Source organism: Camarhynchus parvulus, chromosome 1A (assembly GCF_901933205.1).
Source record: "Camarhynchus parvulus chromosome 1A, STF_HiC, whole genome shotgun sequence".
Taxonomy (NCBI): Eukaryota; Metazoa; Chordata; class Aves; order Passeriformes; family Thraupidae; genus Camarhynchus; species Camarhynchus parvulus.
In genome coordinates this window covers 17,580,176-17,597,542 of record NC_044586.1, presented here as the reverse complement: position 1 = coordinate 17,597,542, position 17,367 = coordinate 17,580,176, and the positions used below count along the sequence as shown (strand labels likewise).

Genomic DNA, 17,367 nt, shown 5'->3' with positions numbered 1-17,367 from the left:
TAGGGTGATACATGCTTTAATGCTGGTGTCACTCAACACATGCCTGTCATTCCAGCCCTCCTCAGTGAGGGCAGGGAGGAGAGAAACTGTTGGTTTTGGTGGTGCTTCCAGTGAGGACTGAAAATACTGAGATTTTCTAGCTGACTCGACTGCCTGCTATTCTAAATGTAAGCTTGCATGGTGAAGAAATACTCTAATTCAGGAAAACAAAAAAAGTTCTCAGAATTAAGTGGAAAATTGTCCTTAAGGCTCACTGTATTGGTTATTTTTGCAAGGTTCAGGAATTGTCATCTTTTATGCTTAGCTTGTGTCAGCCTCATTCTTAAAATTGCAGCATGTCCCACCTTGGTGTTGCTGGGAGATCTGGGGTATTTTTACAGTAATTCCCTTTTAGTGTGAGTTGCAGACTGAAAGGTCAGAGTCAAGGCAGGATGAAGAATAAATGTGTCTGGTGCCAGTGGTGGAAGGAATCAACATTTTATCAAGGAATGACATTTGCTTTTGGATTGCAAGGTCAGGAGACCTAGGCTTGCTGTGAGAGAAGCATGCTGGGCTGCCTGGGAGGGGGAGCAGTGCTTCCTTTTCTACCAGCTGGGGAGCCAGTGCTGGAAACCATTCCTCTTTCTTATCAGGCACTTTGAGGCGTTACTCACGAGTCATCACTTACTGAGGTTTTGTTCGCAGGTTACACCATCGTCTCCCTGGGGTTCAGGGTTCCTGGAAGGTCCTGAGCCTTGTGTTAACAAAGCAGAGACGTGGTGGGATGGAATAAAGGCGGCATTGTTTTGTATGCAGGAAAACACTGCCCTGTCAGATGCCTCCTCATTTTTCCATCCATGCTGTCATGCTGGCTTTTCCCCCAAAGCTCCTGGCGCTGTTCCCATGGCTCCCTCGGGAGAGCAGGATGAGATAGGAGTGTGATAGGGAAGTGAGGGCTGTGAAGACATGGCCAGCTGGCAGCACAAAGCCCAGGGCCCCGGCAGGCATGGAGCTGTTACAGCTCCCCCCATGCCTCCAGCCAGGCTCCCTCCCTTCCAGCAGCTCTGCCTGCCTTCATTACTTCAGTCGGGAGTGGAGGGGCAGGAGCTCTTCTTGCAGGTTTTTAGATTTCAATTCTCATTTCTCGAACTGCTTCTGGGGAGGGATGTGTTTCTCCTCAAAGCTGTTCTCCCTAATAAGTTCTTGCTTGAGGTTTGACTGAGATGGTACAGATGTACAGAGCTTGTGCCTGGGGGGGTTGTTTCCCTTAACCCTCCCCTAAGTCATTCTGACAGACCTGGTTCCTAGATGGCTGCTGAGATTTGAGCTCTTTCTGTCAGCTTTTTGAGCACGCAGAAGGGAGGAAAGAAATTCCTCTATTCAGGCACAGTTTTGAAAGGAACCCATGGAGATGCTAAGCGAGTTTTTTCGCTCAGGTGAAAACACTTCCACCCTTTGAGGTATTTTGAAACTGTCTCAACACATGCTATTTCTCTTGGGTAGAGACTCCTTATTCATGCAGAAAATTATGCCAAGGAGAGACCACGTGGTATCAGGGAAGTGCTGTTCATTGTGAAATCATTAGCTGAGCTTTTTGTGCTCCCTGTGTTTCCTTGGAGGATGTGTGTGTCCCTGTCAGGTGTGTGGCAGTGGCCCCAGTGCCACGCCTGCTCTAGGAGAGCTGTGCCAGCACTCTGGAGCCCTGGCCTGGGAACAGCCATCCGTGTCATTTCAGTCCCAGAAGAGTCAGGCTGGCAGATATGCCAAGCTGCTGGCAGGCACTGTGACATGACCAGCTGCCCTGTGGGGATCTAAGGTGGGACTGGCAAACTCCAAATGGTATTCCAGGCATGATGTTGACTGTGGTCTGAGGAGGAGAAGGATTGCCAGTGAGGCAGTTAGCTGCAAGTACAGGTGCAAATACACATTTCCCAAACATCCCTGTGGCTGTCAGCCTGATCAATGCTGCTGTTCTGGGCGTGAATCCTCCTGTGTCAGCTGTTTCACCTCTGCCTCTGTGAAACTTAGTGAATTCATCCAGTTCGGTCCTCTGGTGCTCTGAAAGATGCTGAATGAGCTCCTGATGAGCTTCTCCTTTGCTAATTCCATCTTCCTTTCCAGAAACGTGAAGGCCTCCTTCAGACCACTCATGTTTCAGAGGAGCTGACAACCACAACAGAGTAAGCACAAAACGCTTCTGTGTAGGATGTGAGACCATTAATAAGCATGAGGGAGAAGGTTAATCATCCCCCCATCCTTGCTAAATTAATGAAATCCTTTCATGTGGTGTTTTTTTAACTACATGGAAATGACTTGGTCTCTGAAAATATGCTACAAGGGAGAAGTGTCCTCTGGAAATTCTTGTCTCTTAGAAGCTTTTAACTGAAAGTGACTTATGTCAGCCTTTTTTCCCCCCTGCCTACTGGATGTAGCTATATATATTTGCTTTCTGCTTAGTGCTATTTTCTCTATTAAGTGAAGGGCTAATGTAGATATTTTGGGGGAGAATTAGTTTGAAAAAAGGCAATTCTTTCACATAGCTCTCTAAACTGAAGTGATACAGTTAAAACTGTAAGGAGAGAAGAGCTCAGCAAAAATAAATAAACCTCTTCCCTCTCCAGTTTTTGTACCAGCTTACTTTGCTGTATGTTATTACAGTCCTTTTTATAAGGAGGAGGCTAGACATACATTTTGGCTTCAACTGAAAGCTGAGGTTTTCCTTCTCATGGCCTGAAGGCAGCTTTCTAAGAGGGGCTTACATGAGCCCTCCCTCAGTTTATCAGTGTATTGGCTCCCTGTAGAGTTGGCTCAGCTTCCCGTGGCTTTGAAGATAAAATGACGCACCATGTGGTGCTTAGTGGGGAAGATCTTTCAGATGGAAGTGCACAGAAATGAGATCATAATGTCTCTGTGTGGACATTAAAGATCTCATAGTGGTTTTTGTAGGATCAGAGCTCTGGCTCCGGTTTGTGGGCCAAAATTCCTCCCCTCTCTCCTGTGCCCTTCAACAACGCTGTGAGCTTGTGCTCTCCTCCAGATGTGGTTTGCAAGATGTGATCTGCAGGCTGGGGCTTGGACATTTTTTAGCAAGAAAGATGCTTACAGATTTGCCTGTGTGTTTATATGTATATTTTATGGAGCTAATTGATATTACACAGTATTAGGAGGTTACTGCTTAATGTGTTGCATATCCAGACACAAGTACACCTATGGAAAATGCAGTGATCAGCAGAATCCAACATTCACTGAATACTTTCCAATTCCTCTGTGCAAATCAGGGCCTGATTCTCAGCTGATAAACATCTGTATGGCTGGTGATGTCACTGGCTATGTATGTATTTCATACGTGGCACTTTTATTTACATAATATTCACATAGAATGTGTTTTCTTCAGAGAAAACAGGTTTAAGTGAGATAGATGACTTTGCTTCTTGTAAGCTGTGTGGTTTAGATTATATTTGTGAAAATACGCATACAAGCACTTTTAGTCATTCACACTTCATCATAAAAAGTACGGATAAGAAGTCATAATTGTGTGCAAAATGTTATTAAGCATTGCCATTAATTTCAAATGGATTTCCCTGACTTCTCTGGTGCTCTGCTGGGGGCATTCCTGCAGCACATTGGGTCTGCTCTGTGATGTGCTCAGACCCCTGAGTTTGCACAAGTTGTTGGCCCTCTGCATATTGAAGGACAACTCCTTTTAGGGCCATTCTTTTGTCTTCCCAAACTGATTATTCATGATCTGACTTCATGTTCTTGAATTCTCTGACTTGCAGGATGATGATGGGAAGATTTGGTAAGTAACAACTCTGAATTTTTTTTTCTGTTTGATTTGTGTCAGGCACAGGAATCTAGTCAGTTTTTTCTTTCAGCAGACCAAGACTATGGGTTGAGCAATTCCATGAGGTTGGAATGTGTTGTGGGGGCAGGTTTTGTTACTCCATGCAGATATGGAGCATAATCGGTAGGACCAGATCTAATTCCTTTGCATGGAGAATCTTATCTCCTTTGTATTTTCTAGACTTTGAAGTTTAGGCCTTACCAACTGTATGTCTGGTCTTCTAAACAAAACCCATTTCTTTTGCTGTTGCTGCCAAGAGATTTTCCTTTTTGCATTTATTTTTTTAGTAGCATTAAGTAATTTCTCATTTTAAGATGTGTGCTCCTGTAAAGGATGAAAAGAAGTAATTTATTTTCTTTATTTGCCCATTATAATATATCAAAACTATAATTTCTTTTCTTGCAGCATATCTACATTAAATATTAATAAGGCAGTAGAAAATAAGTAATGTCAGGGAGCTATAGGTGCTAAATAATGTATCTTCAGATTCCAAAGGAATTTAGATAATAAATGTTTGTTTATTTAACAGTAGAAAGAAAACTATTAAAATGTGTTCTGTAAATAAAAAGTATTTGATCATGGAAAAGCTGTTAAAAACTATGTTGAAAACAGATTTGATTAGATATTGATAGGCAGTGCTTTGAAGGTAGAAACAGAATTTGAATCTTTATGCTGTCTGTAAGCTTTGCTCTTCTTACACTGCTGAAACAGAATTCACTTGAGTTCAGTTCTAGGCTTTACTGATGTCAGGTGTGCTACCAATAATTTTAAATTAACCTAATTAATGTCTGAATTTGACGCTGAATGTGGATGCAACCATAGCTGTTTAAGTTAGGACTGGGATATAGTCAGAATTTGTGTTTCATTTTAATTTTTCTTTCACCCACATATTTTGTGTACCAATTTTGAAAGGCAGAAAAGTGAAATCAGTGAATATGTTTATTTTCAGTTACCTCTGAAATTGCCAGGGCAGTTTTCTCTTGCATATAGCCAGACACCAAAATAGGGTGCTTTTAGCTTGGGTCTCTGTTACATGACTTTCTGAGGAGAAAAACCTTTAGGTTTTGGACAGGAAACCTGCTTTCCACACTTGTCCTGTTGGAGGTGTTCTGATTTTAATTTTTTTTCCCCCAAACCAGAGCGTGATGCCTTTGACACTCTTTTTGATCATGCACCAGACAAGCTCAGCGTAGTCAAGAAGGTAAAAAGTAAAATCCTAGCTTTATTTTCCACATTGCAATGTTTTTGTGCTTTTGGAAAGATATTCAGAAGCATCAGCAAATAATGGAAGAGGAATTTGAAGTAGTGAAAGCGGTGTTTATCCCCAAGGATCACTGTGTCAAAGCCAGGTGATGTTTTCCAAATATTAAAATGTGATTCTCCCATAAAGAAGTTTGCTGAATATAGAAAGCTTTTACAAAAGAGCTGATTTTGCTCAGGTGCTAAGCACTTATTCCTATGGTCCTTTGGTTTGTCCTTTAAGGCTGAGCATCATTGCACAACACATCCATCCAGATATTTTTTGGCATGGCTTTGTGTTAGATAGAGCAGAGGGTAATGTAGCTGTTTATCTCTCTCTGCCAGCTCTTGCTGCTTTGGGGGAATATATAAGAGACTCCATGTAGTTCCATCAGATAGTTCCAGCCTGGCTGTTAAGCTGCTTATTAGGAGAGCAGTATGTGAAGATCAGTGTTGTAAATTGTCGCTTCCCCTTGTGTGAAATAAAAGATGTGTGCTTTTAAAATAATGCTTTGAAGTCTCAGGAAGATTTTTATCTTTCCAGTCTGAAATGTCTTTTAGAAAAGTCCTTTTAAGTGGATAAAGAACTAACTTAACTCTTTCCACACAATAAAAGTGGTAACACTCTGCTATGTGTCCCTTCTGTAAGTGGTGTAAGTGGGCTGACAGATCTCTGTGCTTCAATCCATTAGCACAGGTCTGGTTTGTAATGGCAGGATTTGCATCTGGAATAGAAATCCCGGACCTGGGCTACATCCTGGCTGTAATCCGTGTGCTGACTGCACACATCCCTCCAGGAACAGAGTTGTCTGCACATCACTGTGCTGTTGGCACCTTCAAGAACCTCAATAAATTAACGGGGACAGTAAATGCACCTACTGCCCACTTCATCTTCAGACTCCGATGTCATCACAACATTTTCCCAGGCCACTAAAGTTTGCCTGATGTGCTGGGAAAGCTGCATGTAACAGCACCATCTGCTGAGTTGGGGCATCTGGTGCAAACAGATAAATCCTGCATACTTATTTGTGCAAAAGCAGGCAGCAAACATGCCTATTGTGTTTTTTAAAATGTCTTTAAAGGTTATGTTAACCCTTTCACATCAGCACTGAGTGTAGTGTCTGACATCACTGTTTCTGCTGTTTTTTTTAATAGTCTCTGATCACCTTTGTGAACAAACACTTGAATAAACTCAATTTGGAAGTTACAGAGTTGGAAACCCAGGTAGGAGGCTTTGTCTTCTTGCATGTAATCTGTGTAAATTGCAGATTTTCAGACATGGCTTGGCTAAGCAGAAGCAGATCTTCCTTTCCAGAGTTTACTGAGCCATAAGAGATGGTTATCTTACTGTCTCAGCAAAATGATAAGCACAGTATCCAGAGAATTATACCAGGAGTATGGGTAATTCATTTGAGCCTGGCTTGATGTAATACCAGTCACTCATTCACTGCTATTTTACAGCTTTGCTGAAATAAATGGGCAACTGGATTTGATCTGTCACAAGAAATTGTTGCCTCAGTGATACCCAAGAATTTATTTTTTAGAGAATGTTACACGTGCCATATCATGATCACAAGTGGGAAGTCTTAGAACTGCATAACATTATCCCCCTTAGCCAGTCAGTAGCCATCTGGTCTGGTAGGAGCACTGAATAGGGTGGCTGAAAATATGTAGGATTTTATTCAGTGTTTTCTGAAACCATAAACAATATATTTTGACTTGGGGGGAAAATATTCTTTTATTAAATTCAGCTTCCTACCTGTGACAGGGGAGACTTATTTTCAATATTTGATTAAGGGCAAAGATTTTAATGTCTAGCACACACAATTTAAGAGGGATTGTGGTTGAAATTACCTGATACTGTAGCAGTAGGACTGGGGGTATATAATGTGCCCCAGGAAGTTTGGAGGTTTTTTAACTACTGCTGTGAATTTGGCAGGATTCCTCAAGCAAATTAAATGAACATGAGGAAAGCAAGAAAAGACTTCTGAACCATCTCACACTTCTGTGCTAGCGAAAAAAAAAATCAAAATACATAATTTGGGCCAAGTTTTCTTTCTTCTTGTTTATGAATGGTGATTTACAAACAGATGCTTTCTCCTCACATTTCTCTTTAGTTTGCAGATGGTGTTTACTTGGTTTTGCTCATGGGTCTCCTTGAGGACTATTTTGTTCCTCTTCACAACTTTTACTTAACACCTGAAAGTTTTGATCAAAAGGTGGGTAGAAACTCCAAGTTATGCTCTTTCTGCATTATTATCACATGTTTTTTTCCAAGTGTTTTATCTTTTCTCCTTGTGCCAGGTGAAACAGAAGCTGATATGTTTTCTTCCGAAGATCTAGCAAAGAGGCTGTGGCACTTGATGGTTAAAACTACTAAAAATGATGAAATGAATGGGTAAATTCCTCATAGTTAAGGCAGAAAGGTACTCTGTTCCTGGCATCAGACAATACATAAAGCTTACAAATATCCAGGGTGAATAAATACAATAATGAGTGCTCTGTACTGTATAGTACTTTGCATAACCAGAGTGATTTTTTAGATTGTAGTTCTTGTGAGTAGGTCTTTTGCTCTCAGCCCCACACTTGCTCCATTGTCCTGTGTCCCTTCTTGTGCTCACAATGAGAAAAGTATTTAGGCTGTGTTTTCATGTCACAACCAAAAGTTTGCCTCTGTCTGCAGTTGTTCCCAGACCTGCACATGCATCTGTGTATATTTGGTGATGGTATATCAGAATACCCTGAGCCTGGTCCTGCTGCAGTCCTGCAGGTGCCCCCTGCCTTTCATTCTGCCAGGTTCTGCAGGGCAGAGGACAGGTTTTGTGTTGGCTGAGCTGCAGCAGGAGGGGGCTAGGTCAAAAAGGGAAACATTGGCTAAAGTTTAAAGATGGAATGCTTTGTGAGTGCTGTTTAAAATGGGGTTTTCATACTGGCTCCTGCACATGTTGTTGCTGTCAGCCCCTCAGCAAAGGTGCATCTCTGGGAAGGATGGTTCTCTACTACATCTCACATCCCTTATAGCTTTCTCTTGCTTCTTTGTCCCATTATCTTCAATCTTTGCTCTTGTAGAAGTGCAGGGTGTTGAGTTGCAGCCAGCATCTGTTTGGTTACAATTTTATTATTAATGGTTGGAATTCATAAAGATTACCCAGTATTACAGAAGTCACAGTGTGGTTTTGTTTGGAGACTTAGCCTTGAGGAATGGGGATTTGTAAATTCACGAAGGAGAGGTAGGCTCTGTGTTTTGGGGGAGGAAAAATACCATGTTGAAAGTGGTTGGTTTTGTCACAATGAATGAGGAGGAACTGCAGCAGGTAAAAGAGATTATTAATAAAGTCCTGAGTAGTAAACTATGTCTCTCCAGAACTGTCATGTGCAGTGACAAAACTGCACAGAATTCATAATGTTAATTACCTTGCCTAAATTTCAGTAAGTGTGGACAAGAAATCTGCTATGCAGATCTCTTTAAATTGTAATTTTTCTTCCTCAAAGGAGAGATTAAATGAAGACACCTGCCTTCTTTCACTTTCCCTTTTTGTCCATTTTCTTTTCTCGGAATTTGTGCTCCTGTGTGATCTCTGGGGGCTTGTTCAGAAACTCTTTATGTACAGTTGTGCTAAGCTTATTTTGCAGATTCTCTGCACAACTTGCCCAGGAGCTGCTGTCACCAAGCACTTTATGGTTCTGCTATGCTTAATCATGTAAATATTTAATATTGATTTAAATAGATTTATCAAGTACAGAGAGAATAAAGCTTCTAAAAAAATTTGATTAAAGGCTTTTGATGCCTATATAACTCTGAGATTCTAAACCCTTTATGTCTTTCAGGTGCACAATGTTTCTTTTGCTTTTGAGCTGATGCAAGATGGAGGCCTGAAGAAGCCAAAAGCTCGCCCTGAAGGTATGGATGTGCCACGTGGCTTTAAACTGTGTATAAAGTCGTCAGAGCAGGTGTATTTCAAGTGCAATTACATTCAAAATAGCAATAGTACCACAAAGTGGAGCTGTGAATGGTCCCCTTGAGGATTTTCCAAAGGATTCACTGTCTGTGCCTGGGGTATATCCTGCCATGCTTCTTGTCTGGAGCAGATTCACTGAGGTGTCCAAGTGGAGCTTTAGTGACTCATTCAAGAGCTGTTCTGTGCTATGTGATAAATTCAGCTGGTGTTTTCAATAACAATCCAAGCAGAAAGCTTTTCATGGTCTAATTCATGTAATTCTTACAGCTGGTGCTAGTCTGGACTCCTGTGATTGGATTTCAGTGACCTATAACTGGAAGGCTTTAAGGGTTTTTTTAGGAGAACCAGTAGCAAAAAATCTTCTTGATTTATGTGGATGTAGGGGTCGGAACTAAAAAGTGTAAAACCCAGGTTTTCCCTCTAAGTCTCTGAACTTTAAAATTATTTAATAACTGTAATAATTGATGAGATCTGCATTGTTCCTTACACTAGGGATAAAAAGAGGAATTAAAACTTTATGACTGCTAAATGAGCAATTTTTATTCCTGATGTAACAGACTTTGTATGTGTTACAAGCTTCTGCATAACAAAGGACAATGAGGACCCCCCAAGAAACATTTGTTCTGACTTAAAATGAGAAAAAGTTGTGATAGTAAATAGATTAACAAACAGTGGAGATGGCAAAGGCAAAGGAAAAGGCAAAAGACAGTATTAAATGGCTTATACATGCTGTCAGTACGTTGTTGTAAACTGGGGAATGAAAAGTGCTCCTGAAGAATGCTGAAAAGAATGATGAAAACCAGAAGAGGTTACCTTTTCATGAGGCTTTCTTACATTATCATGAATGGTAAAACACTATAGCAGATCTTGCTTGTGGAGATTAAATAAGGAGCAAAATATGCTTTTAAGTGTTTTACTGATTGAAAATGTAATTAATATAAGCTGGAGAGCCAAATTAGCTTGTACAACATTCCTTTTTTGCTTTTTGTTGCTGCAAGATGTACCTACCATCTCTTGTGTGTTTTCCTTCCTCTTCTCTGTGTGTGGCCATTCCTGGCAGCAGTTCCCAGCTGTTGGAGTGAGTGTGCTTGTGTGGTATCTGTGAAACTGACTGTGGTTCCTGGAAAACTGCTCCCTTGGAGAGGACAGTCACATCTTGGGAATGGCTTGTCACCGTAGTGTCATTTGTAAGATCTCATCATGTATTGCAATATGTGTTTCACAGAACAGTAATTAATTTTGGCAGAGAATCTGAAGTTCTGCCAAAGAATTCTGTGTATAGCTATGCTCTGTTAATGCCACACTCTGATCCATTGTTTGGTCATCAATGGCTTGTCAGGTGAATCCATGCTCTTTAGCATGAATTGGGTAGTAAATGCCTCTTGGAGTAGAATTATAGAATTGGAAAAGACCTCTAAGACCATTGAGTTCAAGCATTAACCCAGAGCCATCATGTTCACCACTAAGCCACATCCCCAAGTGCCACATCTACACAGCTTCTAAATTCCTCCAGGGATGAGGGATGCACCACTTCCCTGGGCAGCCTGTTTTGATGCTTGGCAACCCTTTTGCTGAAGAAATTTTCTCAATATTCAGTTGGGGAAACCTGCCCTGATACAACTTGAGGCCATTTCCTCTCATCCTGTCCCTTGTTTCCTGGGAGCAGGTCCTGATCCCCCCAGCTGTCCCCTCCTGTCAGGGAGCTGTGCAGAGCCAGAAGGGCCCCCCTGAGCCTCCTTTTCTCCAGGCTGAGCCCCCCCAGCTCCCTCAGCCCCTCCTGGTGCTCCAGCCCCTTCCCCAGCTCTGTTCCCTTCTCTGGACATGCTCCAGCCTCTCAATGTCATTTCTGATGTGAGATTCCCAAAACTGCCCCCAGGATTTGAGGTGGTGGGCTGTGGCAATGTTCGCAGCAGGATGAGGGAAGAGATGAGAATCTTGACTCCATTTTTCAGAAGGCTGATTTATTATTTTATTATACATATTATATGAAAAGAAAATTATATACTGAAACTATACTAAAAGAAAAGAGAAAGGAGACATCAGAAGGCTTGAAAGGAATAGAAAGGAATGATAATAAAGTCTTGTGATTGCTCACAGCCTCAACACAAGTGGCTATCATTGGTCATCAAGTGAAAAGAATTCCACATGCTGGGTAAACAGTTCTCCAAATCATATTCCAAAGCAGCAAAACATGGAGAAGCTGAAGCTTCTCATCTTCTCAGGAGAAAAGACTCTGGCAAAAGGATTTTTCATAAAATATGTCTGTGACAGTGGGCCTGGCTGTCCAACCAGTTTAATTACTTGTAGGATTTAAGGAAAAACATTGTCTAGAGCAGAACATTGTTTTTATCCCTATAGCTCATGCTTACTGCAGTGCTTGCAAGAAATAGGTCTTGTTAAATCTTGTATGTGTCTGTGTACAGGTGTAAACAGAAAGAGGACCATACAGGTCATCTCTTCTCTGTTCTTCCAGCCAAATTCAGTGGATTGGGCCAGCAGCAGAACTTGGTACTGAGTTATTGCAGCAGAACTATGTTGTGGTGGATTAATTTAGTATCCTCTAATGAGGTGTTATGGACTGTGAGAGTTTTAAATTAATGGAATATTTTAATTTTAGAGTGTATGATCACTTTGAATTAACATTTTACTAGTTGTTGCTGTTGGTAACGTTATAGCTGTGCACATTTTATCTTATCGGAAGCAGGAGGCTGAGAATGTTTATTCTTGGGAATACCTGTTAGACACTGATCAATAAGGAACACTGCAGTTGCCTACCAGGGAGGATGCACTGCACACTCTGTAGTCTAATGCAGCAGTCTAAGACATAACAAGGTCTGAAAGTTAGGAAAATGGTAAACTGGAATTACAGTATAACTTTTGCAGCAGTCATTATTAACCATTGGACTGTATTGTCAAGGAATGGAGATGGAATTTTCACTACTGGAAGATAGAAAAAAAAGAAAACATTCAGCATTAAGCTTGTGTTTTAATTTGGGTTGGCTTGTTTTAATTTGGGTATCAACTTTCTGTGATACCTGGAAAAATTAGAAGTTTTGTATTTCAGTTTTCTGGATAGGACATTTCTTTTTTCAGGATGCATGACTTCACAGCAATTAGGATCTTTTTTGGGGGCAGGAGAAGATTCTTCTGCAAATGTGAACTGAAAATCATAAATGAAATATGTAAAATAATACAGGCCAAAAGGGTAGAAAGAATATTTAAGAGATTATTGAAAATACCAGATGAAGTGTGGGAGTAGAGAGTGGTATCTAGTGTGAGGTGGGAGGGAAGGGTGGAGAGGTCCTGGCAATGAGTCTTCAAAGCAGACAGTGGGGGGGTTTCCCTTGGACCTCACGTTAATTGTGCTTGGTCTCTTAACAGTTTGCTGTCTTCCATGTCTTCTGATGATTTTTTAATTATCTGTTCTTCCTCACTTCTGCTTCCATATATATTGGTCACTGTGTATTTTTTGCTGCTTTCTACTCATTTCTGTCATGTTATATCCAAACTTTCTTTCTACCTCTTCAACCTTCTCTGTCTCCCCTCAGAATCCCTGCATTCTTGGCATTTTATTGTAGTATAGGTGGAGAGGTGCTAACAGGAAAGGTTTTTCTTGAGAGCTGTCCCTGACCTGTTCCCTGGCCGAGCATGATAAGAAGGGTTATTAAATAATAAAAAGCTTGGAGTCTGTTAAGGATACAGGCTTTGTTAATTCATGGACCATATCAGAGCTGTGGATGTGCTTCAGTACCTCAGGATATGAGTGACTGCTTGTTCACTGCTTCTGTGGCCCGGGAAGTCATTAGGAGTATTTCCCAAAGCCTTTATCCCAGGTCTCTGACAGAAGCAGACTTTCTCTGTAGCCAATTTTAGCTGGGGAAGGGAATTACCTTCCTGTTTCCCAGAGAGAAGTCAGCTATGACTGTGTGATTGTAAAGCTGTTTTCAAGCAAATTGTGCAGAACATTTAAAAGGCTTGGGGAGATCAGAACTCTGTGGATTTTTTTAATTCACAATTCCATCAGCTCAGAGAAGTGAGGACTTCTGTTCCTGTTAGGACAAATGAGGGAAAACACAATGCAAATTAAGGATTTCTCCTTTTCTTCCACAGATGTTGTCAACTTGGACCTGAAGTCGACCCTCAGGGTTCTGTACAACCTTTTCACCAAGTACAAGAACGTTGAGTGATCCTGGAAGCTTCTGAGCTTCAGCTCTTCATCCTTCAACCTCCCCAGGCAGAAGTTACAAATAAACACGCCCTCTGCATGCTCCCATTGTGCCTTACGCTATGTACTTCATGTGTTCTTCCTACAGCTGATGTGTTCTTTCTGTAGCTGTTTGCAAGACAATCCCACTAAAAATGATGCATGTGTATTCTCTAGGTCACTTGAAAATGTGTAGGTATTTCACACTTTTGCCAAATGGATCTGTTGTTTGCTATAACCCACAAATGTTCTTTTGAGGAAGGAAATATACCACTAACTACTTTAATAGGCAGGGAAAACATGAGACTTTCCTCATGGCTCAAGATTCTTTACTTCCACAGAAGACTTTCTTTTGCATACTCCTTGGTTGCAACTGGCATTTGATGATATTCCAGGCTTAGAGTGTTAACAATAGAAAATCACCTTCGGAATTTATTTAGAAGCTGAGCCTTTTCTTTTAAATAAGGGTTTGTGTGTTCTGTTGGGTGGGTTGGCTGAGGGGAATTACAGGCACTGTCTGAAGCTAATGGCAAAAGCTTCAGTTTTTGTGTTCACCTCTTTCTACTCAGTGTTACTTCCATTCAGTGTTTACACAGAATAAGTCTTGCAATGGGATGACCAACTAATCCTTTGGTGTCTATTTTTTATTTAATCTCTTTTCTATGAGAAAATTTGGTTGCTAGGGCCACTGTCACCTGTTAGGCAGCTTCAGTCAGGTTGGTCCAGAGCTGGTCACACAGGCACAGGCTGGATAAGTGCATTTTCCCCTGTCCTTCCTGAAACTAACAGAGGGAATGTGCTGGAGCAGGAGCCATCTGAGTGGATTTTTGAGGAGAGCTTTGTGGAGGAAGTGGGGATTGGCATTTCCAGAGTAAATGATATGTAGAATATGTATTCAATATCACCCTTTTCCTTTGAGCACACAGAGGAGAGATTTGATTGCTGCTTTTATGTATCACAGCAGCAACTTTTGTTTTATGGGCATCCATTCCTTTGGCTGAAACACTAGGCAGAGTGCCCTGAAGGAGAGCAAGTGCAATTGCTCTGCTCCATAGGCTCACTTGAGTCCTGTTGTAAGTCAGCATCTTCTTTCCCTAAATATCAGTTTTTTTACACCAAACATTATTTGCCTTTGAGCTCAGATTCAAGAGGAAACATGCTATTTGAACGGTATAATTTTACAGCTGGGATTTTCTCCTTCCCTTCTCAAGCAGTTTTTCATCACAGAGGGAGAGAAATGAGCTTCTGCTTCTTTGCTTTGTATTTTTGGGTTCTGAGTTCTAGTATTTGGATTACTTGGATCACCTCCCGTTACACCTCTAAAAAAAAAGAAAGATGGAAGGAAGTTGCCCTTTTTTTGCATGAAAAATTCAGATCTCCTCTGCTCTGCAAGGCTCTCTGGGGAATCTTTGCATGCCTGTTCTTTCAGAAGGAGCTGACCTCTCACTGTTTATACTGAGCCTGGAACAAGCATGTGCAGTTCAGATGGGGCCACTAAACTCTACCACAACACCAACAGAGGAGACTTGTACCAGGAGAGCTGCTAAGGCCTGGTGGACAACTCTCTCCTGGCAGGTGAAGGAAATTGGTCTGACTTTTGTGCTGAGAAATAAAGGTATCACGAGGCTGGAAGGTCACTGAGCTGAAAAGTCTCTCAAACTTTTAGTTTAATGCAGGGTTATTTGCAGGAAGCAAGTCTGTTAAAGAGTTGTTATTCCATCCTCCTTCCTTCAGGTCATGTGGAGGTGCCAGCTCTGTTTATATTCTCTGAGTTGCTGGGAAAGACCTCCAGAGAGTGTAGTTTTTGAAATTGCAAGCAGTATTAATATCAAAAGCAAACAGAAGATAAAAAGAAGAGATGGGTGAGGGTGATTTGGCTTTAGAAAGGAGAATGGTCGTTTCTGAGCTGGGATCATAGAGCTGGCATCTTCAGGGCACATAAGCAGAGGTGAGCAGGTTATGACAGGTTATAAAAGAGTGTCGGTTTTGTTGAAATCTGTGTTTCTGGGCCCCTTGCTGCAACCACGGGTCTCCTTTAGCATTCCTTCTGTTAATATCCCTGTCAGCTGGGACTGGTCCTGGATCAGGAATCACAGCCTGTTCTGTTGTGGTCTTGTTTGTTGGTAGATGTTGCACAGGGAAAATACTTTTTTCATTCCTTGGCTCCTGGCTGTCTGGCCAGCTCACTGTTCTGTAGACACTGTATTTATTGTTAACCAGATTTGTGAGCAGGGCAGATTGAACTGATGCATGGCTTCATCCCAGTGAGCCCAGTTTCCAGGAGGAGCCATGTAGGTAAAGCTTCTCTGAACACCTGCTTTTGTCATGCCTTTCTGTGACACATGCACCATAATTCTTTGCCACTCAGAAAGTTGAGTCAGTGTTAAAAATGTTATTCATTATATTTTTGTGTTACTGGGGTTTTACATATGGGTACCAGTCTGGATCCTGTTGAGTTCATCTGGAATGCTGAATGCTCTGCAGCATTAAAGCTCCCACATTTGTAAGTGCTTAATGAATGTCTGTCTTTTCCTGTCCATACAACTTGACTTTTAGGTGCATTTACTTGACACACTCAGTTACAGTGAGCTGTATTACCACTGAAAAAGCTCAGATAGTCCTCAGCTGCATTCTGTTTTTCAAGATGAAAAATGGACAGTGGCAGATTTTTTTAAACCAATTTAAACTGTCTAGGATTTCTTACTCCTCTTCCCCACACCCCAGTACTTTCAGTATTAATGTGTTTTTAAAGAGTCTTTTCTACTGTTTTTAACAGTGTTTACTCTGGATTTGTAACTACTAAAAACCAGCCTTGCAGATAAAATTCTGGGCTTGTCATATGTTGGAGATATCCATCTTAGTGACGAGAATTGTTTACTGTAAGCAAGTTACAATGCAATGCTATGTTTCCTAAAATTCACAGCAGGAGTGTTTATGCATGGTTTTTAACAGTTGTACTATTTATTCAAATAAACAAATAATGATCACTATGTTTTCTACTTTTTTTTTATTCTCAATAGAAATATCTGTGGGAAGAACTTATGGATGATGAGCCTCCCTTTGCTCTGGTGTGCAGAGAATGTAGAGTGGCTCTCCAATACAGCAGGGCTGTGTGAAGGAGCAGGAAAATGCATTATCAGAACTTGTTATTGCTGTTGAATCCTTGAATTGTTCTTCGGTGGCTATTTTCATGTGGGGGCCAGGTGTTTGTGGTGGGGGTGTGTGCATGAGATGTCCTTTGAGAACTTACAGAAACACCCACCCTGGGTCAGCCCCTTGGAGCTTGTTCAGGGACTTCTCTGCCCTATTTTCTTGTGATGTCTCCTCAGATTCTGGTTGCAAAACAAAATGTCCTTGTTAGAGGGCTCCCTTCTTGAGAATAAAACTCAACAGAACTTCAGGAATGTTAAAAGGGATTGCTTATTACTTAAAATCTAAGAGAAATGGCAGGAAAATTGTAGGAACTATATAACCATGTATTAACAGTCATCTGCAACGCTACAAATACATGAAAAATGTATAAAAAGCAAAAAATCTTTAGGCATCATAGGCATGAAATCAAACGCAACTTATACAGGATTGACTACTGCTGTTCTACGTAAGTCTGGGTACTCCATGCACTGGTCACTACATCAGGTTTTGGAGGAAAATAGGTGTGTTAATAAATGCAACTCACAGCTGGAGGAAATGTCCAGGGAAAGTGGTTTCTGTAGGGAGCTCTTCCTCTTTAATCACTGATGTGAAAGGGGAGGAAGAGCAGCAGCACTGCCTGCTGGAGATAACTCATATCTCACATCAGGGTTTTTGGCCCTGGTGTGGCTAACTTCCTCTCTAAGGATAAATAAGTTAATTTTGTACGTTTCTCCTTCTGCCAGGTAGGTAGAGTGGTGCTGTTCTGCTTTATAAAATACTTGAAGGAGCATGAAGAAAAGGTGTATTGGAACATGATCTTCTCTGCTTCTGTCTAGTTTTTTATTATTTACAAAGCACAAATGCTCTGTGAGTCACCCAGAGGCAAATCAGCCCAGTCATGCTGGGCAGTGCCATCCAAGAACAATCATATCTTTTTAATACTTTCTGCTGCTTCAGGAGTTGCAGGGCTGCGTGTTTCTGCACTTGTGTTCCTGTTTATTTCAGTCTCT

General features: G+C 41.3%; 1 protein-coding gene across 2 annotated transcripts in view; it reads left to right on the top strand.

Moving 5' to 3' along the window:
• Window positions 1-16,215, top strand: part of PARVB (parvin beta) — a 51,884-nt gene extending 35,669 nt beyond the window's left edge. For both annotated transcript variants that reach the window (XM_030959443.1, XM_030959444.1), the window contains exons 7-13: window positions 2,101-2,159; window positions 3,759-3,778; window positions 4,963-5,024; window positions 6,218-6,286; window positions 7,180-7,281; window positions 8,891-8,963; window positions 13,132-16,215. In XM_030959443.1, coding sequence (XP_030815303.1) covers window positions 2,101-2,159; window positions 3,759-3,778; window positions 4,963-5,024; window positions 6,218-6,286; window positions 7,180-7,281; window positions 8,891-8,963; window positions 13,132-13,208 — 462 coding nt within the window. In that variant the 3' untranslated portion in view covers window positions 13,209-16,215. The remainder of the gene's footprint in view (window positions 1-2,100; window positions 2,160-3,758; window positions 3,779-4,962; window positions 5,025-6,217; window positions 6,287-7,179; window positions 7,282-8,890; window positions 8,964-13,131) is intronic.
• The last annotated feature ends 1,152 nt before the right edge of the window (window positions 16,216-17,367 follow it).